The following is a 26,928-nucleotide window of genomic DNA, read 5'->3' as shown; positions in this document are numbered from 1 at the left end:
AGAGAAGTTGAAGAGGCGGAAGAAAAATATGCAGTAGGATTGTTCCTTGACATCTCTGGAGCTTTTGACTCCGCCTGGTGGCCAGAGAGTGCTGAGAAGGTGGCGATGTATGAACAACATCTACTGATTGGTAAGGGACTACTTCCGAGGCAGAACCGTGACACTAAGAGCTGGCAACGGAGAGGTGAACAAGAACATCACTAAAGAATGCCCCCAAGGATCTGTGGTGGGCCCTCTGTTGTGGAACATCCTGTTTGATGGGTTTTTGCAGCTGCCTTTCGAGGAAGGTATCTCCGCGAGAGCCTATGCGGATGACGGACTGCTTTTGGTGAAGTCCAACACAAGCCCTGACCTCATAAGGAAGGCATCGAGAGCCTTGGAACTGGTCACTAGGTGGGGGGAAGACAGAAAGATGACTTTTTCGAGGGAAAAGACAGTGATGGTGCTCCTGAAAGGAAGATTAGTCGAAAGATTCATCCGTGTCAACATGGGAGACGTGACAATCCGGTGTTCAAATGAGACGAAGTATTTAGGAGTCGTAGTAAGAAGTGGATTGAAATTTGCAGGACATTATGAGCATGTAATCGACAAGACTATGAAGGCATTCGGAAAGTTAAAAGGACTGGCCAAGGCAAACAACGGCATGAGATGCAAGAACTTGAGATGATTGTACATCGGTGCGCTTGAACCAATGATGCTGCACGGCTGTGAGATGTGGGGCCAACGAATGAGGGGACGAGGTGAGAAGTCTAAGTTGATGAGTCTGCAAAGAAAACTGTTGTTGGGTGTGATTAAGGGCTGCAGCACGATATCCCACGAAGCTGTCCGAGTGATTGCCGGGGTCATCCCGCTTGACTTGATGATTGAAGAAAGGATTAAGAGAAGAAGGGACAAAGAAGAAGGTATCAACATCAAGGATAGCATGAGGATCCTAAGAGAAGAAACACTCGTTGACTGGCAGAGACGGTGGGAGTCTAGCACAAAAGGAAGGGAAATCTTTGCGTTCGTTCCGGATGTGAGGTTCAGAAAGAAAGTCCATTGAGAAACCGATCACTACACGACACAGTTTGTCAGCGGAAACGGCAACTTCAAGGCAAAGCTGAAAAGTTTCAACCTCGTCGATGATGATCGTTGCACTCATTGCGGAGAGCTGGAGACATCGCAGCACGTACTGATGGAGTGCCCATTCTATGAAGAAGAAAGAAGCGACTTGAGGGAATTCCTCCAACAAAAGACATGGGATTGGGAGAAGATCAACTTCTTGAGAACCAAAGAATCTGCGCTGGAGTTTGCCAGAATGTGCCGAAGGACAGGAAAGAAAAAGCATGAATTTGAAAATGCAGGAAGACAGGCTGGAATTTGAAATGGAAAAAACAAAAGTTAGGAAAGATTAAATAAATTAAAGAAGATTGAAAAACAAAATCCGATGATCCTAGTACAGAGGGAACTAGGTGAGGGGAGAGGTGTTGGTTAGGCACAGAATTAGCCTGAAAGGACAAAGAATGAAGCCGACAGCTGGAAGAGGATCCGAAGATTTTTCAGGAAAGCGGCCTGGTGAATAAGTCTCTGACTTAAACCAGGGGTGGTGGTGGGACCGTTGGGCTTCGGCCAAACACCTCTCTCTCTCTCTCCCCCCCTAGACAAGAGTTAAATTTCAAAATAGGAATTTATTGAAATGGGAAAAAACATTTACTTTGGGTAAAGCTTTATAGTGTAACAGAGAAACCCAATCATCGTCTACTGTGATATCGACAAAATCCTGAATGTCTCCATCTGACACGGAAACATTATAAAATCATATCCGATCTAGGTGGATAAGTTTGGCATGATTCGCTCTGGCACAACAACGTTCTCGACTACTTATTTAAAAAACTCTTCAACACATATATTGTACCTCGGTTCTCGGTACAAAATCGGTATGGTAAGCGGCTACCAGTAAGCACAGAGTAAGATTATTGTCTTTTCATTTGCAAAGTTAACACCCACACATATCAATCATTAGTTTATCCTGGGCTCAATAACAATTTCTTAGTATATTTTACAGCTTTTTCAAAGAATCAAAATACCCAGGCCTAGACCTAATTATTTAGGAGGGCCTATATAAACTGAGTAACAAACAATTAGGTTATAATAGCAGCAAAGTTACTATAATCATTCTAGTCCATAAGATTTAGGTTGCTTAGCATACAACACAATAAATAAATACAGTAGAACCTCGATAACAAGACTCTCATGTGGATTATTAAAACCAGACTTGTTATCAAGGTCGACTTCTTATCGAGGTTCGCAATAACATGTGATTAGGTCTAAAATAAAATTCAAGGGTTTAGAAAATTACACTTGTTAAAAAGGGTGACTTGTTATCGAGGGTCTTGTTATCAAGGTTTCACTGTATGGGAAACAAAAAACATTGAAACCTGAACAGACAACAATATAAGACAAAGATACAGAAAATGCAATGACATGATTTGAGACCAAGTAGGCCTGCGTAATGATAAAAAATTAATGAAAACAACAATGCTTGTGGTTTTGTCACTTGAAAGAAATATAACGTACAAAATGACAGTAAATTAGTTACAAGTTTAATATGAAACCATAAACAGTTTTATGGCCAGCGGCAAATTGAATGTTCAAGATTGAAGTGAGTAAGAAGTAAAATTTAACTATTACATATATCCATGATAAAATAGGTTTGTGATCTCATAATTACCCTAGTAATAAATAATGGAAGCTGTGAAGGAATAAGTGATAAAACTTTCATGAGCTAAGCCAGGAGTTCTGGAAGTACTTGACTTGACACTTGATTGTCGTGATAAAATATTAATGGGTTTGAGACTTCTAACGGGGTTTTTTTTTATTGCATAATTACTCTAGTAATAAATTATGAAAATGTAAACAAACATCTGATAAACCTTTTATATGCTCCCAGCCAACTAGAGATGATAAAATTATTGCCCATTAAAAATTTAAGGACATAGTCTGGCATTTAAGGACAATGCCCGTACAAATGATTATTAATTATCTAGTGTGTATGTTGGTGATGTAGAGGGTGACTAAAGTTACCAAGGTTCTTATAAATCTAAACAAAATAGTGAAAACCCCCATTTCTGTAAAAATTACGGTTCAAAAGGTAATGCAACTTTTGTGATTCTACCTATTATAGTTAGTTACTCTCATTGCTTATCCATGATAAAGGTTGTTGACAAGCTAATGGGAGAAAGTATGTGTCAGATTGCTGATACCGTTAATTTTAATGTAACTTACGTAACATATGCCATTGTTGGTATATAGAGATCTGGCGCGTTGACTTCGTAGCGAGGTTGGACTGGCTCATTCTGCTCATACTTCACTGACCAGTCCTGGAAAATGATGAAAGTCAAATTACAAATCATGAGATTGGTTAGTGAATAAATTATAATTATTGTGTAGAAAATAAACAATAAACAAAATAGTAATATAAACATTAAAAAGATTTAACCTTTCCCGTACAAGCGAAATCGTGACATAGAACGGGAAAAAGTCATAGGAAAAACATAAACAATTATTTAACGAACACATGTTTTAAAACTATACATCAACTCTCCCCCCTTAGTTTAAGGGAAGTATTTGGTCTGAGTGACGAGTCCAAGTGAGTCCAGTGTCTGTCTTGACTTTAAACATAACATTTCCTGTTCTTGAAATCCCTTCCTTCCACTTTTCTTTTGAAGAATAATTTCCCACCAGTACTCTCTGCCCCACCTGAAAATTTCTTTTCAGCTTGTATAAAAGCCATCACATAAGTTTTGTTCTTATATCTCTTCCAAACATTAACACATAAGCGGAGAGTCCTGTAGAGTTTGGAGCTTTGCGTAACTGAGTTACAAGAAGATCTATTTTATGCTGCAAGTCTCCCTTTTCTTCGCTCATGGCAGCCAACGATTTCTTAACAGTTTGGACGAATCGTTCTGCTTGGCCATTGCTTGCAGGGTGAAAAGGTGCACAAGTCCTATGGCAAATTCTATTATTGCTTAAAAACTTTTGAAAAAGTGCACTTGTAAATTTGGAGCCGTTGTCTGTTACTATCATTACTGGCAGTCCAAAAGTTGTGAATAAGTTACTTAAATTTCGAATGCACCAATCTGAAGAAGTGTTTTTTGTATGTATAACCTCCAACCATTTTTTATGGGCGTCAATAATTATGAAAAAATAATTTCCATTTACTGGTCCACAAAAATCCAAATGTAAGCGATGCCACGGAGCTGTAGGTTCTTCCCAAGGGTTGTGGTTTAATTTAGTCGGTTCATTTCTTTTCTGTTTGAATTGGTCACAGTTATTAACCAAGTTCTCTACATCAGTATCCAAGTTTTTCCAATATACATAACTTCGTGCCATAGCCTTCATTTTCGACATGCCTAAATGCCCGATGTGTAGTTCCTTGAGAACTTCTTTCTGCAATGCGTAAGGTATTACAATTCGACAACCTTTATGTAAACTTAAGTCATTATTCCGGAAACCAATCTTTTCCAGATTTTCTCCATTTTCTAGTGCTGTAACTATTGTAGCTAGTGCAGGGTCTTTCTTTGTATGCTCTGCAAGTGTACATTGTGTTAGAGGAAGAACTGCTATTTGATTCATTTGGAACTTGGAATATAAGTCTTCGTCATCTTGAGTTTGTTCAACTGCGAAACGAGACAAGAAATCTGGGTTACAGTGGTCTGCAGTTCTTCAATACTCAATTGTGTAATCAAACCCAGCAAGGAAAAGTGAATAATCGAGTAGCTGACATTGCCCGTAAGCATTTTGAAGGATGGAATATGGAAACAAGAGGTTTGTGGTCCGTCTGAAGAACCAACTTTCGCCCATAGCAATAAGCAAAGAATTTCTTCACTCCCCAGTAAATTGCTGTAGCTTCTTTGTCTTTTTGACTATACTGTTTTTCACTTTTTGACAAAGATCGTGAAGCAAAAGCTATGGGTTGTTCCGACCCATCAGGAAACTTATGGGAGATTACTGTTCCCAATCCATAAGGAGATGCGTCAGTTGAGAGTATTAGAGGAAGTTTTGGATTGTAGTGTGCTAGAGTGTTGTCATTAGCTATGTATGTGCCTTTTAACATTGATAAAGATGTTTCACATTCTTGTGACCATTCAAATACCTTTCTGTAGCAACTTATTCAATGGATATAGTTTTTCGGTCAGTCTTGGTATAAATTTGTTGTAGTAATTGGCCATGCCAATGAAAGATCGTAGTTGACTCACATTTCTAGGTTTTTCTGCCTCTATAATTGCTTTAACCTTTTCTGAGATTTTCTTCAGCCCATTCTCATCGATCGTATGTCCCAATTATGTTATTCTTTGTTGAAAGAATCTACATTTGTCAAAATTTAATTTCAAGTTATGCGCTCTAAGTTTTTCTAGGACAGTTCTTAATCTCTCTAGTGTACTCTTGTAATCTGTACCTTGAATGATTATATCATCGAAAAAACATTTAACTCCATCAGTTCCTTGCAGTACCTTATCCACAAATCTTTGCCACAGTGGTGGTGCTACTTTCACTCCAAACATCAACCTGTTTACTTTATACAAACCTTTATGAGTGCTTATAGTTTGTAGCATAGCACTTTCAGAGTCCACTGGCATGTGTAAGTAAGCGTTACTAACATCGAATGTACAGAAAAATTTACCTCCATTCATCTCTGCAAAGATGTCCTCAATTCTTTGTACAGTAGACCCCCTCTTAACCGACCTCGTATTAACCGATAATCGGATTATCCGCCTTTGATCGTAAAATAATACAGTTTGTTTTAACCGACCTTGCTTTAAGAGCAGCTCGGTTTAACCGCCGCTTTCTAGGAATCTCGGCATTTCCGCTCCCACGCTGGGCGATGAGAACTGAACCATACGCTTATCTCCACAGGATATGACTAACAATAAGTTATCTTGTGAAGATCACAAAAAATATAGCATAGCCTATTGTCAGTTTGTCATCGTTCGTAGCTCAAGCACATCTGATCTGTTTGTTATCTGTGCGGCAAATTTATAACATCATAAAGTGCTTTACGATTTTGAGAACTGATTATCTTATCGCTGGAGTAAACAAACAACGCAACTTGTAGGGAGGGCAGGGAAGGGGTGTTAACAACTCCAAGGTCAAGATAGTTTTTGTGCCTCGAGCCTCCAGTGAGAGGCTATAAATAAACATTCTGTCTTGTAACAAAATGGTCGCTTGTATCTTTAATGACGACAAAAGGTTCTTTACTGTATTACGATGTATTTGGAAAGCATTAATTAATACATTACAGTAGTAAAAGTTATTGAAATAGGAATTTTATTGACTCTTGCCTAGTATTATAATATATTCACTGAAAGTAAGCCTATTTGACTTAACCGTGTTTTGTGTTTATTTGTGGCATTTCTATCAATATGAAAAAGGAGATAAGAGTAGTTTATTTTATAAATAATGCAAGTATGACTTCAAAATAATGATTATATAATTCCAAATGAACAGCACTTTATTATGTTATGATTTTAGGGGTTGCCCGTTTTATCCGACCTTTTGAATCATCCGACCGAGGTCCGGTCCCATTAGGGTCGGTTAAGAGGGGGTCTACTGTATTGGATATTTCTCATCACGGATAACTTTATTCAATGTAGTCTTGTAATCTGCACATATTCGTACCGAACCATCAGGTTTTACTCCTGGCACAATTGGCGTGCCCCATTCAGAATTTTTGACCTTTGTAATAATACCAGCTTGTTCCAGTCGATCGAGTTCTTCTTCCACCTTTTGTTTAATAGCATAGGGCACTTGCCTCGGCTTCACAAATATCGGACCACAGCCTTCTTTTACATTCAGGTGTCCTTTTTCATTTGGAATGCAACCAATTTCCTTACTGAATATATCCAAATAACTGTCAAGAACCTGTGTCAACTCAGATGAGTTTCGATCCAACATTCTAATATCAATATCACAAATTTCTAAATTAACTTCTCTTATCCAGTCTCTACCAAATATTGGTTCAACATCTTGGTCGATAACATATAGTTTTCCAAAATATATCTTTTCTTTGTACTGGAACCTAACATATACTACTCCCTTAGTTTGTATGATTTCACCTGTATATGTGCGAAGCTGTACATGTGATTTGAGCATTCTCTTATAAAAATATCTAATCTCTTATAGTCCTGAAATGAGATTGAAGATAGCGCTGCTCCTGTATCAAGTTCCATAGATAATGGTTTTCCTTCAATTTCTATTTTCATAATGAACTTATCGCTATTATTTACTTGAAGTTTATAAGAATCATAGGTAGTATAATCTGTTTTTCATTGTCTCTGACGTCTAGTTGGTCGATTTGTTGTTTTCTTGGTCCTCCCATACATATTTTTGCAATATGCCCTACTTTGTTACATTTATTGCAAAATTAATTTCTAAACTTGCATGTATTTGCTCTAGATGGTATTTATCTCCACACCGATAACACCGTCCTTGTAGACCTGAAAACTTTGAACGGGAAGGAGGATATTGGTCTTTGTTTGTTGCCTGTACAGTGTTCTTGCTCCCAGAGTATTTGTCCCATTTTCTTGTCTCTACAACCTTGAGCACTGGAAATTCTGATGGTGCTGTGTGAGCAGTCATCATGTTGCTTTCAGTTCTAGAAGCTTCCAGTGATGTTGCAAGTTCAAGTGCTTCCTTAAAAGTAGTTACAATTTTCCTCTGTAAAAGTTGTCCTTTAATATCATGGTCGTGAAGTCCTCTTAGCTACCAATTGCATGCGTAATAATATATCAGTTACTGACTATTCACAATCACAGTTAAACTTACAATCTTTGGACAGTTTCTTTAATTCCATAGCAAATTCAATGATTGACTCATTTGGTTGTTGTACTCTACACACAAAGCGATGTTGTAATGTTAATACACTTGGTAATGGTTCTAAATGTTCTTTCAAAATAGAAATTACATTTTCATAGTTCATCTTGTAAGGGTCATCAGGGGCAACTATGTCTAGAAGTCGTTCATGTAGTTTAGGTGAAAGTGCATGTAGTAAACTACAAAGCTTTGTTTTCTCTTCATTTACATCTTTAAGTACAAGGAAATTTTCAAATTGTTTAATGAAATTCTTAAAAGATTCTTCTTCATCATATGGAACAAAACTAATGTTTGATGTTGTGCTTGGTTCCTTGTTATGTAAATTTGCTGCTGTAGGCTCTTTATTATTGTGTCGTGTCTTTTCATGTCTCAAAACTGCTTCTAAAACGATGTACATTTCTTTTGTCTCACTCCTATACAAGGCTAGATCAACTTGTTCTTCATCTTCAGTGGCTAGTTCAATTTTGGTTTGTGCGTCTTCAAATTGTTTCCAATACGATCTTAAACTGTCTAACCTCACATCTATCTCTGCACTTGTCATTTTATCAGTTGATTTATTTTCTACAATTAGTTTAAAGGCTTTGGAGATTTGCCCTTTTGCAACTGACCTCAACTTTTTTATATTTCCTATTTCCGTCATCCTCTTCGCCATTTATTGTATAATAATTAGATTCAACTCAAAAGATACATTATTTTACTCAATCCATTCTATTTACTAAATTGGTACACATAAACAATTAATTAAGGAACACATGTTTTAAAACTATACATCAGTGGCCTATTTTGGTAATTTTTTTCATATAGTAAGCCGTCATTTTAACAGAATTTTGGGTAATCTTCGGTCCAAGCAAATATAAATTGTTATCTATAATATTAAAACGAAACAGTGTTTCTTTATTTCACGATTCTGAATCAACCACTCAACGGATTTTCATGATTTTTGTGTTGAAAGAAAGATAATTTTGAGAACTAGGGAATGTCGAAGCCATAAATTTAGTTTAGGGTCCCAATTTTTTAGAAATTAAGTTTTAATTTTTAAAAAGTCTAGCAGCCGACGCTAAGATTCTAAACTAGCTTTTGGCATAAAATAATTTGTTTAACATAACAGCTGTAAACATTCAGCTTTTGTGTCACAAATTCAGCATTTGGATAAAAATGTAAAGACATACTTAGGGTTGACTTATTTATGCTATGTGTAATGCCAATCATTGATACGTTCAATTCTTCTGTAAAAGGATGACAGATTAATTAAATTAAACATAGTAAAATACTAGGATGTTCAAATTATTTTTTAAAGCAATCTTTGTAATCTTCGATTTGTTTTAGAGCAATATAATTTGTTTTAACTAACAGCTGGTTAATTTTATAAAAATGCCCTATAGAACTATGAGGTTATTTACTCTGATTTTGTCATTGATTATAGGAAATAAGTAAGATTAGTAGACCACCGAGATAAGTAACACCACCGATGTGTACAAGTCGAGGCTCTGTACACGAGTTTAAAAAAAAGTAATATGCAAATTATTTTACTCCTCAACTTTTATGGAAAGGGTAGGAAAATCACAATTTTTACATGTTTTAATTCATCTTGGCAGATTTTGTTTACAATCAATGTTTTTGAATGCTTGAACTTTGTTTGGATTAGGCCGGAAATATTGATGTCTTAAAGATGGAGATCAAGAATCCTCAGGAATACGATTTTAAATTACCACCACAACCTTAGACGGGTTTTATCCAAAGATATACAGATGAATGACATAGATTGTTATTGATAACGTCATCATTGACCTAAGATACTGCAATTAGACTAACCATCCTTTTATGAAATCTAAAAAGTTGTTTGGCGTGTGTTTAGTTGTGGTTACGTTTGGAGGCGCTGAACATTTTATAGTTTAAATAAATGAATATGGGGGATTACGATGTACATTTATTCAATGAGGGTGGTTTGATTATCAATAGACAATTAATTACGTCACTAGCTTTACTAGCGTTTTTACTTTTTAAATTCCTTCAACATGTGACCGACCAGTTCTTTTGTCCAAATGAATATTATTTTATTTTTGACTCAGCTGTTTACAAAACAAAGTAATATGTTGTTGTGTTTACTTTTCTTTGTTTACACTAATTTATTTGGCAATTGATGCAGTGAAATTGACATAAAGGATGTGTGTGGACGATTCGTTTAATGATGTCAGGACACCAACGTTATAATTTATCATGCAATAATTGTGACCTGTGTATTATATGTATCCGATCTGAAAGAGAAAATAAACAAACATTCTATTCTATTCTATTCTATTCTAATTATGTGTACTGTGAATTTTACTGGATGTTTTCGTTTTATTTTAGGGAGTTTCAATTCAGACCTACTGGAAATCGTGTATAGTATGAGTAATTGTATTGTGGTGATATTGATTATGGAAGAGGCAGGTATGCGATGGAAGGTGATATCATTGACTAGGCCTATACACTTCTCAATTGATAATTACTCTTTCTACTGTAGGCTGCAATAAAATTTGTCTTTATACGTGTAAACTAGCTGTTCTGAATTATAGGCCTACACAGTTTTAACTGACTACTCCCGTACGTAGGACGGGCTAACACCTCGTAATATTAACAAAGATTTCAAATACTAATTTTATATGTAGGCCTACCTACTTTGTTATGCTTAAAGTGTAGCAAATTCCCTAATTAAGTTCTGTATTTTTGTGTGTATGTCTGTTGGTACCGCATTAATGTCCTTATTTCTCTGTGTTTCACGGAAAGGACAAGAGCACCTTGATAATGAAAATGTCAACACGAATAAAGTGTTAAATTGTGAGGTTGAGGTAGTACCTTAAATACTTTTAACCATTGAGGAAAGTAACTTTCAATTATAGGCCTACCTTAGGGCTATGCCTCATAGATCTATAAAGCATTTTTTAGTATAATCATTGGATTTAACATATGGACCAACACGATCCGGGTGACATTTAATTGCGAAGCATTAATTTTGGCTTGAAACTGTCAGATACTGTATTTGCGAAGGTTTATATATATAATATTAACAAAGATTTCAAATACCAGCATATCTGAAAATATGCAAACCAACTGCTGTTCTTAATATAAGAAGGTTTCAACTGACTACGATAAGATCCCCGTGCGTAGAACGGGCACATAGCTAGTAATTAGATAAACATATATTGGATTTTTTAATAATTTTTAGGTGAAATGTATAACTAAATTTAAAAGATCAAAAAAGCCAATATATAATAAATTATTTTAATCTACAAGCGCTTTCAAAAACTATGTTTCCATCGTGTGTTTAAACTGATACAAAAAGTAAATATTTACAATAATAAATTAATTTTAAGTAAAGTTAAAACAGATAATGAAGAGGATATTGGAAAAATATATGAAAATAATCTTTTGAAATTTGGATGTATTACGGTGTTGTTCTTGATGTATTTTTAGGTGATATAATAGCTCTATCGTTAGTATGTGGTATATATCATGATCATCATTATAAGCCATACAATATTTTTAAGAAGACTCCTTTACACCGTGCTGCAGCAATTAGGTTAAGTTAGATTAGTTCAGTTTTACTTAATTTTGTTTATGATAGGCCTCATAACAAATAAGGAAATAGGCTTCATTTAATCAAAAGACGTTTTGAACAGGAATCACGACGATAACTGTTGGAAATCCATTAAGTACATTACCAATGGCTTTGGTTAGTTAATGGACAGGAAGTTGGGATTGTTGTTAACTGAGATTTGGTTGATTTTCCTATACAAATAACATTGTGCTCACCAGTGACACTGGACTCTTCCATTGTTCCCCTCAACGTTCACTCATCCCGGTAAGCGCATAATAAGCGTACTAGGTACTAGTTAGTCTAGTAATAAATAATGGAAGTTGTAAAGGAATAAAGTGATCCAACTTTTATGAGCTAAGCTATTATTGACTCAGTTCTTGGAAGTACTTGACTTGACACTTGATTGATGATAAAATATAAATGGGTTTGAGACTCCTAATGGGTTTTTTATTGCATAATTACCCTAGTAATAAATTATGACCGTAAACAAACATCTGATAAACCTTTTATGTGCTCCTAAGAAACTAGCGATTGTGCTGTGTTACTTCAACCAACTGTTTCCTAATTTCTTTTATTTATCACATGACTTTGTTTACATTAATTTTGTTTTGTTTTGTTTCACTGAAAAAGCTAACTTACAATGATTTGGTACAGAATAAAAATATGTATTAAAAAATTAATCAACTTTCTTTTCATAGTACATAGCAGATGGCGACGAGGAACATTATTTTTGAACCCTTTGATGATAATGAAGAAACATGGAACAGTTACCTAGAAAGACTTGAAATAGCTTTTGCATTCAACAATATTTCTGAGGAAAACAAGACAATAACACTGCTACATGTTATTGGTAAGAAAACTTATGGAACACTTAGAGATTTGTTACAACCTAAATTGCCTACGGAGTTTACGTATAAAGAATTAATTAAACAGCTCACCAAACACTTTTAACCACCACCAAACGAAGTAGCAGGAACTTTCAAATTCCACAATAGACGTCAACAGGAAGGTGAAGATATACAGCACTTTGCAACGGAATTGAAAGGATTGTCAAGATACTGCAACTTTGGCAACTTTCTCAACACAGCATTACGAAATCAGTTCATACAAGGATTGAGAAATGAAGCGATTCAAGCCAAATTGATCAGCGAATCGGTCTCAACTATGGACAAAAGCACTGGAGCTGACAACTACACTCGAGAAAGCCTACCAGGATGCAGCAACACTACACCGTGGTAATAACATATCAATTGGAGTTGACAAAGTAAGTAACAACATCCATCCTAATTAACTTTGCTACAGATGTGGAAAATCACATACAACACCTTGTCCACATATTAACACCTTTTGTAATTATTGCAAAAATTGGTCATATTGCTAAAGTCTGTTTGTCAAATCCAAATGCAGTGATAAAATTACCAACTAAAAAGTTTGGAGCTATTTCTACAGCTAAAAATGTTAAAGCTGTACACAAAGAGTTAAATCTAACATCCGACACAGTAACTTATGTGTACATGATCCCACACACAATGTTGTTGATATTTTGTATAATTTCAAAGGTTCAAATGATAAGATCTTGCTAAAAGTTAATCTTAATGACCGACCAACTACAATGGAATTAGACACTGGGTCTGGAGGGTCAATCATGTTGCACTATAACTTTAAAAGAATGTTTCCAAGCCACAGACCAAGCAATGTTATTTTCAGAGATTACAATAAACACTGTTTTTCTCCAATAGGTAAAAACTAACTACAACTAACTAAGTAAAAGTTAACTATCATGGACAGACCAAAGTTTTACCTCTATACATTGTGGAAGGAGACTGTGATACTCTATTTGGTAGTATAGTATAGGGATTGGTTGAAACAAATAAAAATTGACTGGCAAGAAATCAACCAACTGAGTTCCAAAAATAACTTGGGCTTGGAAAATCTTTTAAAACAATATGAAAATTACCTATTTGTTAAAAACATAGGCAAACTTCAGGGATTGGAAGCACAACTTTATTTAAAACCCGATGCTAAACCAGTTTTTAAGAAAGCTCGATCAGTTCCTTTTGCACTCATTCCTAGAGTGAATGAGGAACTTGATAGACTCGAAATTAATTTTCATTAATTTTAATTTTCATCGACCTCAGCAAGGCATTTGATAGTGTTTGTCATACCAAATTATTAAGTATTCTTTCAAATTTTGGAATAAAAAATAAAGCTTATGATTGGATCAAATCTTATTTATGTAATTGAACTACTTTTGTTGAACTGAAATACGTAAACAAATATAATCAACTTATATCTTGCCGTTCCAGTAACAGTCCGTTGAAATATGGTGTACCACAAGGATCTATATTGGGACTAATTCATTCCGGTATGTTTTTTCCTTCGTGATGGCATTATTAATGTTATTCTTAGGTTGTCGGCTACTCATCACTAAAATAAATTAATCACAATTTACTAAAAAATGTCGAGGTATATTTCAAGTTTACATCAAAACTCATCTTCATCCTCTAGTAACAACATATCAAGTAAATAAACTATGATTTATAATGTTTGTTTATAAATTAATTAACATATGTTTGAATTATTTTAAAATTAAGTTAGTAGGAAAAAAAAATTTTATATGTATATATTATGTATAGGTCGGCCGCTTAGAAAACGACCTCCTCCAGCATTGGTATAGCATTAGCGCGCAGGTCGTTTTCTAAGCGGCCGAACTATAGATGTCACAGTTAATTTATTATTGTTTTTCCAATTTTAATTTTGTTCTCAACCTCTTCTCGAATTAAAGGTATAAACATAGGGCTGTTTGTAGCACTAGGTTGGGATATGCTTCTTTTATCAACCGCCATGCAAGCAGCTTCTTTAAGATTTCTTAGTTTCCAGTCTGCTTCCTGGTAGATCATAGTTGATTCAGACCAATGTATTCTATGTTCTTCAGAGAAAACATGTTCACTTAGTTTGGAATAACTCTCCAAATGATTACTAATGCTCTTCTGGTGTTCTTTTAGTCTCTTCTCCATAGGTCGTGATGTTTGCCCGTAATAACTTCTTCCACATTCACAGGGTATTTTATAAACTATATTTTTTGTGTCTTGATCTTTGTTCTTGGGCTTCACTCTGGTCAGAAAATTTCTCAATGTAGGTCCAGAAGAGAATACTGTTCTTATATTAAACTTTTTGTTCAATCTTCTTATTTTTTCAGACTTACCCTTGACATACGGTATAGATATGGTACAATTAAGTCTTTCTTCATTTCTACTTAAGTTATTTCTATTTAACAGATTTTGTTTTGTTTTATTTAAGGCCCTAATTATCAAATCTAAGGGATAATTATTTCTTTTTAATTCTTCTTTGATTATTTCTATCTCCTTATTCCTTGCTTCTTCATCTGATGATACTTTAAATGCTCTGTAAAATAAACCTTTGGCTATCCCCATCTTTACGTTATTTGGGCTATTAGAGTGAAAATTTAAATACTGTCCTGTATTGGTAGTTTTCCTATAGACTGAAGTCCTGAAGCTATTTTCTTTCTTTTCAACTAATACATCAAGAAATGGTAGTTGATCGTTTATTTCTATTTCTGCTGTAAATTAAATAGTTGGGCGTAAATTGTTGATATGGTGTAAGAAATCGTCGAGATTGGTATCTGGCTTCCATAAACAAAATATATCGTCAAGATATCTGAGCCATAATTTTGGTTCCCTTCCCCATGTCCTAAGGGCGACACTTTCAAAACTGTCCATGTAAATATTACTCAGTATAGGACTTAATACTCCACCCATTGGTAAACCAGATTTTTTAAGATAAAACTGAGAGTTGAATTGGAAATAACTGTGATTTACGCACACCCCCAACATTTCCATTATTGAGGACACAGGAAGGTCAGTTCGCTCTTGTAGACTATCGTCTTTCTCCAACTTTGTTCGAACTATGTTTAGCAGCTCATCTACTGGTATGTTTGTGAATAAGCTGGAAACGTCATAACTAACCATTATGTCTCTTGTACTTACATTTATTCCTTTAATCTTCTCTATGAAGTCTGTAGAGTTGTTTATGAATGAGTTTTCTAAGCCAAAAAGTGGTTTTAGTTTAGGTAGCAGAAACTTAGACAGCTCATAAGTTGGTGAGTTGATAGAACTTACTATTGGTCTTAGAGGAATTCCATGTTTGTGCAATTTTGGCACACCATAAATATGGGGAGGTTTTGAAAATTGCGGAGACAGCCTTCTAATAGTGTTGCTCAAAAGGTATGAATTTTGGTCTTTTAATACAGCCTTAACTTTACTCATAATATTGTTTGTTGGATCTTTATGAATTAATTGTGATTAATTTATTTTAGTGATGAGCAGCCGACAACCTAAGAATAACTATATTGGGACCTTTATTCTTTTTATGTTACATCAATAGCTTAGCTAATTTCAGTGATCAAAGTAAAATCACTTTATATGCAGATGATGTAAATATAAAACTATCCGGATACCATGCAAATGATATAGAAATATCTTCTTTTATAAAACTTAATGCAATCCAACAACATTTAGCTGATTTAAACCTTTCATTAAATAAACAAAAAACTAATTATATTAATTTTTCCGCTTCAAATAGGAAAAGTGGGTCTGTGGTAAAGAATGTTTGTCTTAATGATTCCTTTATTGATGAAGTTAAGGAAACAAAATTCCTTGGTTTAACTGTTGATAGACTTCTTAGCTGGAACACTCATGTATCTCAAGTTTGTAAAAAAATGTCAACAGGTATTTTCATCCTTAGAAAATTATCACCATTTTGTGATATTAAAACCCTTAAAGCAGTTTATTTTGCTTTTGTGCACTCTCATGTCTCTTTTGGTTTGTCGGTTTATGGTAACACCTCCAATGAAAATTTAAACATGATACTTATATTACAAATAAACGGTATCAGCATTCTGACACATACTTTCTCCCATAAGTTTGTCAACAACCTTTATTATTTGTAAGCGGTGAGAGTAAATATACGGAAATGGGATTAGTACAATTTTAATCAGAATTTAAAGGACTATAACATACTAAATTTTTATAAAAATCGTTCGGGCCATTTTTGTGAAAATCTGATTTTTATGTTTTTTTTATAGGAGTTTTTATGGGAAAATAATATAATTTACAATAACTTTTGAACCGTAATTTTTAAAGAAATGGGATTTGTACCATTTTGTTCAGAATATAAAGGATTATAACATACTAAATTTTTATCAAAATCGTTCAGGCCGTTTTTTGAAAAATCCTATTGTACCATTATTTTATGGGGTTTTATGGGAAAATCCCCATTAAAAATCAAATTTTTAAAAAATTAAAAAACTATCAAAATTGTAAGGACCATAACATCTATACTATTATAAAAAAGAGGTGGTTGCTGTATGTGTGAATGTGTGTATGGGAAAAGTAAACTCGAAAAATACTGGTCGGATTGGGCTGAAATTTGGCATGATGATAGCTCACATTCCCGATTAACATATAGGCATATTCTTATTTCAAAAATCCTTTCGGGCTCCGCCCCAGTGGCTCTGGAGTTTCCCATGTTAATCTTATGAGAAATGGAATTATTGAATCTTAACAGCTGTTTCAATTAAACAAGTTGGTTCTGTTCTATGATGTTCAATAGCATTAAAGTTACAAAGATTACCAACAGGGTGCAGCACTATTATTTCTTTTACATTTATGACAACAGCTAATTTGCAACCAAAAGGTGAGTGAGCGTAGCGAACGAACTTCAACCTGGAGGCGAGTTAGCGTAGCGAACGAGCTAACCTGAAGGCAAGTGAGCGCAGCGAACGAGCTCCAACCTAAAGGTGAGTGAGCGTAGCGAACAAACTTCAACCAGGACGTGATTGAGCCATGCGAACGAGATAATCTTGAAAATTAAGAAGTTAAACGGGGCAAAGCCCGCGGGTTACAGCTAGTACTATGATAAATAAAAACTGGAATTTCCCTAAAATCCTATTTTTTGTTATTTTATAGGGTTTTTATGGGAAAATAACATAATTTACCATAACTTTTGAACCGTAATTTTTAGAGAAATGAGATTTGTACCATTTTGTTCAGAATTTAAAGGGCTACAACATACTAAATTTTTATCAAAATCGTTCGGGCCATTTTTGAGAAAATTCGATTTTTCTGGTTTTTTATGAGAAAATCCTCATTAAAAATCTAAATAAAAAAAAAATGAAAAAAAAAACGCCTAGTGATACCATGGATTAGAAACTACATACCAAATTTCATCGAAATCGGACCACAGGTGTAGTCTCTAGCTCTGTACACATCCAGACACACACACACACACACACACACAGACATAACTTCGAAAACCACTTTTTTGGGTCCAGGGGGACCCAAAACAAATATATCCACTCAAAACTCAAACTCGAAAATTTTGACGAAAACAATACTTTCTCCATATACTATGGTATAGGGGGAGAAAGTAAAAAAAGCAATAAGAATAATAATGAAACTTAAGTGGTTTGAGTCAGCCAGAGAACATTTTTCAAATTTAGGAATAATGACAGTTTACAGCCAATTAATCTATGATCTGATTCTGTGGATTAAAAAAATCAAAATAGTCATTGTATGCTAGGTTTTAACCACAGATATGAAACTAGAAATAAGAATAATTTTTGTTTTAATAGACATAAGCTAACATTTTATGAGAAGAAGCCAACATATTCAGGCATCAAATTTTATAATTCATTACCAGACAACATAAAATGTATAACTGATTTTGGGTCCTTCAAAAAGAAATTGAAGTCATTTATTATTGTTAAACCTTTGTACAGTTTTAATGAATTTTTTTTAAGCATATGTCGTCTGTAACAGTTGATTTAATTTCTTACAGTGATTATAATTTTAATTTATTATTGTATTATATATACTTGTACTTACTAGTTTATAATAGTACTTGTTGATGCATTCTGTACTATATGTGTACATAATGAATAAAGAAAATTTTGATTTGATTTGATTTGAAAGAGAAGGTATTATTTCTAAAGTAGATTACAGCAGCTGGGCAACACCAGTAGTTCCAATAGTAAAGGCCAATGGTAACATACGACTGTGCGGTGATTTCAAAGTCACACTCAACCCATCTCTTCTTGTCCCTGAGTACCCAGTTCCAGCAATTGAAAAAATCTGATCTAAAATTGGTAACAGTATCAACTACAGTAAAATTGACGTATCGGAGGCTTTTCTTCATATGCCCATAAGAGAGTAAGATCATTATTTGTTAACAATAAATACACATAGAGGTTTTTACCAATATAATAGATTACCATTCGGAATATCTGCAGCTCCTGCTATTTGGCAAAAAGCAATGGAGAAAGTTGTTGAAGGGATAGAAGGCGTACAAGTATTTGTTTCAGGCACCACTAACAAACAACATCTTAGCTGTTTAAAACAGGTTTTTGAGAGGTTCAAACAGTACAATCTTAGAATTAATAGACAAAAATCAAGCTTTATGGTAAATGAGATTTAGTATTTGGGATATAAAATTAGCAGCAAAGGGATATACAAAACTCCAAAAACTAACTGAAGCTATTGCCCATTTGCCTCGCCCTTCAAACATACATGAAGTCAGACACGTACTTGGTCTGATTAATTACTACAGAAGGTTCATTCCAAACATAAGTGAGAAATTATATCCTCTTATAAATCTCACCAAGCCATCTAAAAAATTCTTTTGGTCTGAGGACTGTGAAAGAACACTACAAAACATTAAAGAGGAAATGAAATCAGACATATTTCTTACTCATTTTGATCCTAACTTACCACTCATCTTAGCTACAGATGCAAGCCAGCATGGCATCTCAGCCGTGCTTTCACATGTTTATCCGGATGGGTCTGAAAGACCTATTGCAATGGCATCACGAACATTAAACTCCTCGGAAATGAAGTACAGTGTCATAATGAAAGAAGCATTAGCCATCTACTTAGCTGTAAAACGTTTTTATTACTTCCTGTATGGCCATCACTTTACTCTTTTCACCGACCACAAACCATTGACATATATATTTGGTGACAAAAAAGGTATACCAATTCTAGCAGCCACTAGATTACAAAATTATGCTGTTTTCCTCCAAGCCTTTAATTTCAAAATCAAATACAAATCTACTGATGAAAATGCCAACACAGATGCCTTATCCCGTTTACCTTCAAATATTTGCCAAGATGTTAACCAAATAGACAACGTTGATGTTTTTGAAATACAACAACTCCAAACCCTTCCCGTTTCAAGCAAACTAATAGAAAGAAGATACTCAAAAAGATCAGGAACTGTCAGACATCTATGAAGCTCTTAATGAAGGAAAGCTCATAAACCATTCAAGTGAGTTCAGAGACACTGAATCAGAATGGAGCTATCAAATGGGGTGCTTATTTAAAGGACATAGAGTTGTAATACCAAAATCATTAAGAAACAAAATTCTTCAAGAACTTCATGAAGCACATATAGGTATGGTTCGGATGAAAGCTTTAGCTCGCTCCTATGTCTGGTGGAAAAATATTGACCATGATATTGAAACATTGGTTCGAAATTGTCAAGAACATCGTAATGATCCAACCAAAGTACCTGTACATCCATGGTCTGCTCCTGAAAAACCTATGGAGAGAATTCATGTTGACTTCGCTGGACCATTTATGAACAGCTACTTTTTAATTATTGTGGATGCGTACAGTAAATGGCCAGAAGTTATTCCAATGAATTCTACTTCTACAAACAAAACCATAGATTGCCTGCGAACTTTCTTCAGCAATTTTGGCATTCCACATATCTTGGTTTCAGACAACGGTCCACAATATACTTCTCAAGAATTTAAAAACTTCTTAGAACTGAATGGCATATGCCATAAACATTCTGCTCCATATCATCCGGCTACCAATGGGCAGCCGGCAGGTCGAAAGATATGTTCAGACCTTAAAACAATCCCTTAGGTCTATGAAAGATGAACCTGGTACCTTGAACCAAAAGGTTGCCAGATTTCTCATGGCATATAGGAGAACACCTCATGCAACTACAGGGTTAACACCTGCTCATCTTTTCATCGGTTGAGGTCAAGGCTTGATTTGACACTTCTTAACTCTTCAAATACTTGCACAAATGACCAGCCTATCCAACAATCTTATGGGAGGAACTTTAAAGAACGAGACTCTGTTTCTTTTAGAATCTACGGAACGCCACAAAAGTGGAGTTTTGGAAGGATTCTACAAAAACTGGGCATGTGCCACTATAATATTGAATCTGGAAATTCCTACAGGAGACACATTGATCAAATAAGATCGGTCGGTTCAAATTTAAGCGGTGAGAAGGACGACAGGGACTACTTTATTAATATCAAACTTCCTCTAGGGCCTACAATTCAAGATGAAGAACTTCAGGGAGCAAATTATCATGTGATCAACAACCATACTGAAGATGAAGGTCACTTTAACCAACCTCTAGCTCCTCTACCAAACGGTGAAGCCTCAAACCCTGTCTTAAGAAGAAGCTCAAGGAAAAAACAACCGGTTACAAGAATGAATATGTGATTCTAAAACTTAGGGGAGAGGTGCTGTTTTACTTCAACCAACTGTTTCCTAATCTATATAATTAATACGCTACATGAAACTTTGTCGGTTGAACTGCTCCGCCATTTCTTAACCGATTCTATCCATTGACGTCTCATTGGAAAGACCGTGTAGCGTAGATTTGCAAACTGGCCTTACATTTTTGAAAAAATCGCTTAGGCTCTGCCCCAGTGGCTTTGAAAGTTCCCATGTTATCCTTATGAAGAACATAATTGTTTACATTTTGATCAGCTGTATAATTTAATTGCTGTTATTTATTTTTCAGTACAATGAAACGCATTGAGTACATTTATTTACTATTTGAGTTTGTGTAAACATAACCCCCACGACGGATCGTGTTAGTATGGTTGTATCTTCAATTTGTGATTTATCTTTGTTTTGTGTCGCTATGACGGATCGTGTTAGCATGATTGTAGCTGAAATTTGTGCATTTATCGTTATTTTGTGTGGCTATAATTTATTTATTTTTTGTTTTTTTTCTTTTAAATGCTTCCGACGCGACGACAACAAAACATAGACAGGAGGCGTAATCGTGATAACGACCGCAGCTACAGAACAGTGGCGCGTAATAGTCTTAACTCATCACAGTCAGCACCTGACCCTGGACAATCTCAACTATTAGGTTACAAATGCGCCCTAACACTACCCCAAAACGACTTTTCGTTCTCAATTGGCCCTCTATCAATGACCTGTGTTGCCTGTACAGCGAGGCACTTTGAGAAGGAGAAAACCGGCCGGAATGCTTTAACAATAACGAAGATAAACATGGTCTGAGTTACACACCGGTAATCTTTGAGTTGACTCTTTTAAACTTATTGTAAATATGACTGTTATTAGTTTTGAAATAACTCCTGTAATACTTTGCAATTGCTCGATTTCGAGCAACATGTACACTAGTTTCTTTTATTTATCATATGACTTTGTTTACATTAATTTTGTTTTGTTTTGTTTCACTGAAAAAGCTAACTTACAATAATTTGGTACAGAATAAAAATATGTATTAAAACATAAATCAACTTTCTTTTCATAGTACATAGCAGATTGATAAAATTATTGCCCATTAAAAATTTTAGGCCGTAGTCTGGCATTTAAGGACGATTCCCGTACCTTTCATGGCCAGCCCAAAATTAAGTACAATTCCCAGTTTTCCCGGTTGGTAGACACCCTGACATTCAGGAAAAATACTCTATTTTAGAAAATTTTTTTGTTGCTGACTGAGTTGATTAGTTATAAATATTCCTGGTAATAACATATGATATTTATCATAATTATGCTCACAATGAGTCATTCCATTGGTTTGACTTAGAAAAAAGTTCTTATCTTCGACAGATATTAGTCATTTAGGTTAGCACAATCTGTCGGTGGCTCACATCAACTACGATGATTTTGATTTAAAATACCCCCACTTCAGCAAACCTGCTGACTAAGCATTTGTCTTAATTGATTTTCAATTAAATCTATTTCAATACCATTAGGTAACAGGTACAGTAGTCACGCAAACTCGGCACTCGATTACCCGGTAGTCCGGATAGCTCGGCCATCACCTGGCTCAGAAAATGATAGATTTTTTAGTCCGAGTTAAACATGGACTCAATCCAGCTCAAGTCAAATCATTTGTAAGTCGAGTAAAATATTTTGGATTAATGTTGGCTGGAAGGGAGCGAGTAAGGCACAAATTCAAATACGAACAAATGCCGTACTCACATAAATTTGGGATGAATTGGGAAATTTTTAGTTTTGAGGGTCAAAATGAGAAAAACAAATTTTTACCCCATAACCCCCCCCCCCCCCCTCCGGAAAATCCTCATTAAAGTTCATCCCACCTTATACCTTTAAACCAAATTTCATCAAAGTTACTCAGTTTCCGCATTCACGGACGTATATATATAACATATATATATATACGTATATATATTAGAATATATATATGCATATATATAACACAAATGGTGTTTTTGGCCTCTGGGGACATCAAAACAAAAAAGTAAATCAGTCCCGGGCCTAGGTCTTACCGTGCCACCGTGGTAATAGCTACTTCCCTATAAGGAAATTTGCTAAAACTGGTACCTAACAACTTTAACATGGGGATGGAATGTCTCTAATTATATCAATAGTCAAAACACAATATGCCTAGATTGAACAAAATATACAAATATTGAACACAATATAGATCTAGTATGTAGGCTCTTTTTTAAGGCTTCAATAGCCATGAGCAAGTTAGTTTAGTAATAGTTTAGTAATAGTAGGCTATTTAATAGAAGAAGGTGGTAGGCATATGTAGCTACTTATTACCAGTGTGGAAATAAGCTCCCAGTATCAATTTAAGGCTTTTCACATAGACAAAACTGCTGTTTTCAACTGTAAAATCATCTACTGTATATATATTTAATACGCGACATGAAACTTTGTGAACAATAAGGCTTTTTTATTTTAAGATTTAACCCCACATATTATACACCAAAATGTTCGTCTAGGTGTGTAGATGTGCAAACTGGCTTTAGATTTTTGAAATATATATTTTTAAGGGCGTGGGCTGCCCTCAAAGTTCCTTCCATAAGGATAACATTGTGATTGATTTGAATGTTATTATATTCTGAAACAGATGTCAATACATTAGTTTAAAAAAAAAAATTAAATCCCAGCTGCTTTGTTTGGTTTTGAAATGTAAACAGTTTGCATGTTTTTAAAAATAATTAGAAACTCGGCAAAGAAATGTTTCCTATAGGACACAACAGGAGAAAAGTTTTACATTATATTTTCGTTTAAACATGCCAAAGACCCGACGACAAAGAAATATTGCCAGTCGGACACGGCAAGTCAGCATACGGCAAGCAATGCAAAACGTAAGGAGCCAAGACGTGGAGCTGGAACAGTTAGTGGCAACGTGTATTTACAAAATTACACTGACAAGAACAAGAATTTAGCAGCATTCACTTGGCGAGATGGCATTAAAATGTCAGAAATGTGGTGCGCTACATTTTAAAGAAGAACAAAGAGGACGAGGCAAAGGATTTTCATCCTGCTGCCATAAAGGAAAAGTGAATGTACCCCCATACCAAGAAATCTATTATAATAAGAGCCTACTTAATGGAGCAAATCATTTGAGCAGAAACTACAAAGAGAACATTAGATCGTACAACCAGGTACAACTCTGCGCTCGCAATGGTCAGCACTCGACCTAAAATTGAAGAACTAACGGTGGAGGGCCTTTCATGTATAAGGTGCACGACACAATTTATCATCTAATTGTCACCTTTCAACCGTCAAAAGGGGAGCATCCCACATATGCCCAAATTTAGGATACCTACGGACGTCGAAACCACTGTTCAAGAAAGAATGCTAAACAAAGCTAATGGCTTTTGCAGCACTGACTCAACTTGATATTAATCCATACGCGCAATTTTTTAGCATGATGAACTCCATCCTGCAAAATACCCCTACTGAACAGCAAAAAGAACTTGGAATGCATATAGCCAACGATCGAGCTCAAGACCAACGTCGATACAACGACGCAACTTCTAACGACGTTGCTATAATATCCTAATGTATTATTTGTGCGAATTCGCACAGGTTCACCTAGTTGGATTTAAATGAATACATACCGTTCATAAATAATTGGTAAAGAAATAGGTGGCCACGTGAAATTTTTTTACAAGGCAATTCTTAAGATTAAAACTGTGAGAATTTGCCCTTCACCCAGGTTATGTTTTTCTCTGCAGCTCTTTAAAAAAAATTTGTATTGTATATTATATTATTTCTTAATTAACAATAGTGTTATGTTCATTGATGAAAGGTAGTGAATGTTCAAAGTCGTGCTGACTATGGCTTAAAATATGAGTGTGCGTGAAGATATTCAGTTTTTTGTACACTACAGTATTTCAGAGTTTTCTACGGTAATCTATAATATTATAACTTTTTTATATCTTTGTTTTATAACTTTCAAAATAAAATATAAAATGAGTGATAGTGGTCAATTTATAATGTTAAGTTCAACCCAAGAGAAAGAATATTTCACATATTTTTAGATTTAATGATATTAATATTTGTGTACACCTATGAAAAAGAAAATAAACTGATTCTATATATAACCATTATTATACATTGTATTTGTACCCGGGCAGAGACGGGTTTTGCTGCTAGTATCACTTACATTGTGAGTGAAAGGGAAGAAAAGAAGTTTCAGCTTTCGCATGACATAATTGGTATCCACGGCAAAATAATACTTTAGTGTTGATACAGGCACATATTTGTTGATTTCCCGATCAACAATCTCTTTGCCTGAGTCAACAATCTTGCTCCCATAGCTCATGGCTACATTAGCCACCAGAGGATCACTAAACAGCTGGGTTGGCATCATATTGGGACCTCTGGGGCCATAGTCTTGAGGACCCATGGCTGGACCTGCAGGACCATATCCTGCGGCACCCATTGCTGGACCTCCGGGGCCATAGCCTGCAGGGCCCATTGCTACACCTCCAGGGCCGTGGCCTGCGGAGCCCATTATTGGACCTCCAGGGCCATAGTCTGAACCAGGACCAGGACCTGCAAAAAACACTTTGTAAAACAGACGATTTCTAAAATCCTAATCTGATGTATTCAACCCATTGGCGCCGAATTACGAGCGTTACTCATACGGCCGCTGCTCCTGATGGCCAACTAATGAGTGCATCTCGTGCCACCGCTACGCAGCTCCACTAGTTATTTTATTATTATTTTCCCCTCCTTTTTGCTTCTCAATAACTCATTTATTCAGCTTGTTCAACAATATACATGCATTAGCCAAGTCAAATTTACTAAAACTATCAACTAACTTGAAAAATATACATTAAGTTAAAATTCATGAGGACTGTCCGTCAGCGAGAAATGCACGGACACTGTAGTAGAATTTACCCGTGAGAAATTACCTCAAGTGCATTTTGAAGCATCTCGGATCTGATGTGGATTTGATTTGAAGAGGGAGAGCACTAAACAGTTTGATGGCATTGTAAGTTAGATGTCTTTCAAAGAAGGTGGTTGAATGGGCTGGAATTCTCAGATTGAAGTTATTGCGAAGCAGATATGAGTGGGTGGTTGCGGAGTGAAAATTATAATAATTTGACTTTAGGAAAGTAAAACTTCCAGAATGTAAATACAGGGAAAAGTTAGAATTGCAGATGATTTAAATACAGCTCTACAAGTATGTTTGTAGGGAAGGCAGTGAATTGTTCTGATAACAGGAAGTTTGAAGGCAGGAAAAGAAATGGGTTATGGTGCTTTCACCACCCCATCAGGACCGTATTTCCCTAACGGCGGACACGGCGGTTGCTGAGGGCCTCTGCCTAGGAGGGGGCCTTACTTGGGGCTATTTTTTCTTGATAAATTTATTTCATCATTAATCTTATTCGCCGCGATCGCGGGAGCCGTTGATGAAATCTGAGTGACCGCAAAAGATCTTTGCTATTTCCCCGTCAGCGTAGGAGTTGTCACTATTCATCCATCATCGCGGAAGAAGTCTAAGATTGTATCGCAACCGCGGGAGACGATGATGATGTCCACACGGCAACGGGAAATGAACTTGATTTTGCCGTGATAGCGCACGACGACAATCATGTTTTTGAGACCCCCGGAGACAAAGATTACGTTTACACGGCCGTGGGAGATGTTCATTATTTTGCTGCTATCGAGCAAGATGACGATCACGTTTTCGTAACCGCAGGAGACCATGATGATGTTCCGGTCGCCAATAGGGTATAAGTAGGGACGCCATTCAAGATTCTTGTCATTCGTCTATTGGGTCTGATGATGATTGGAGTGTCCAATCAAAATCGATCACCACTTACCATCTTTTTTGTATATTTACCGTCTTGTGAATAACAGTATAAGCGCAAATATATGTTTTAAGTGTTATAAGACGTCTCTTTTATTTACTTTCCGTAAGAA

At 35.5% G+C, this 26,928-nt stretch overlaps 1 protein-coding gene across 2 annotated transcripts in view; it reads right to left on the bottom strand.

The window, feature by feature from the left end:
* LOC128984336 (protein YIF1B) overlaps window positions 1-26,928 on the bottom strand; it is a 64,541-nt gene that overhangs the window by 15,418 nt on the left and 22,195 nt on the right. For both annotated transcript variants that reach the window (XM_054403647.1, XM_054403653.1), the window contains exons 3-4: window positions 25,160-25,551; window positions 3,265-3,359 (exon numbers count right to left, since the gene is read on the bottom strand). In XM_054403647.1, the coding sequence (XP_054259622.1) occupies window positions 3,265-3,359; window positions 25,160-25,551 (487 nt within the window). The remainder of the gene's footprint in view (window positions 1-3,264; window positions 3,360-25,159; window positions 25,552-26,928) is intronic.

This window comes from Macrosteles quadrilineatus, unplaced genomic scaffold (genome assembly GCF_028750875.1).
Source record: "Macrosteles quadrilineatus isolate MER2022 unplaced genomic scaffold, UCM_ALF_1.0 Scaffold_1__1_contigs__length_201487025, whole genome shotgun sequence".
NCBI lineage: Eukaryota > Metazoa > Arthropoda > Insecta > Hemiptera > Cicadellidae > Macrosteles > Macrosteles quadrilineatus.
The sequence above is the reverse complement of the archived record's forward strand: the minus strand, read 5'-3'. Positions and strand labels throughout refer to the sequence as shown.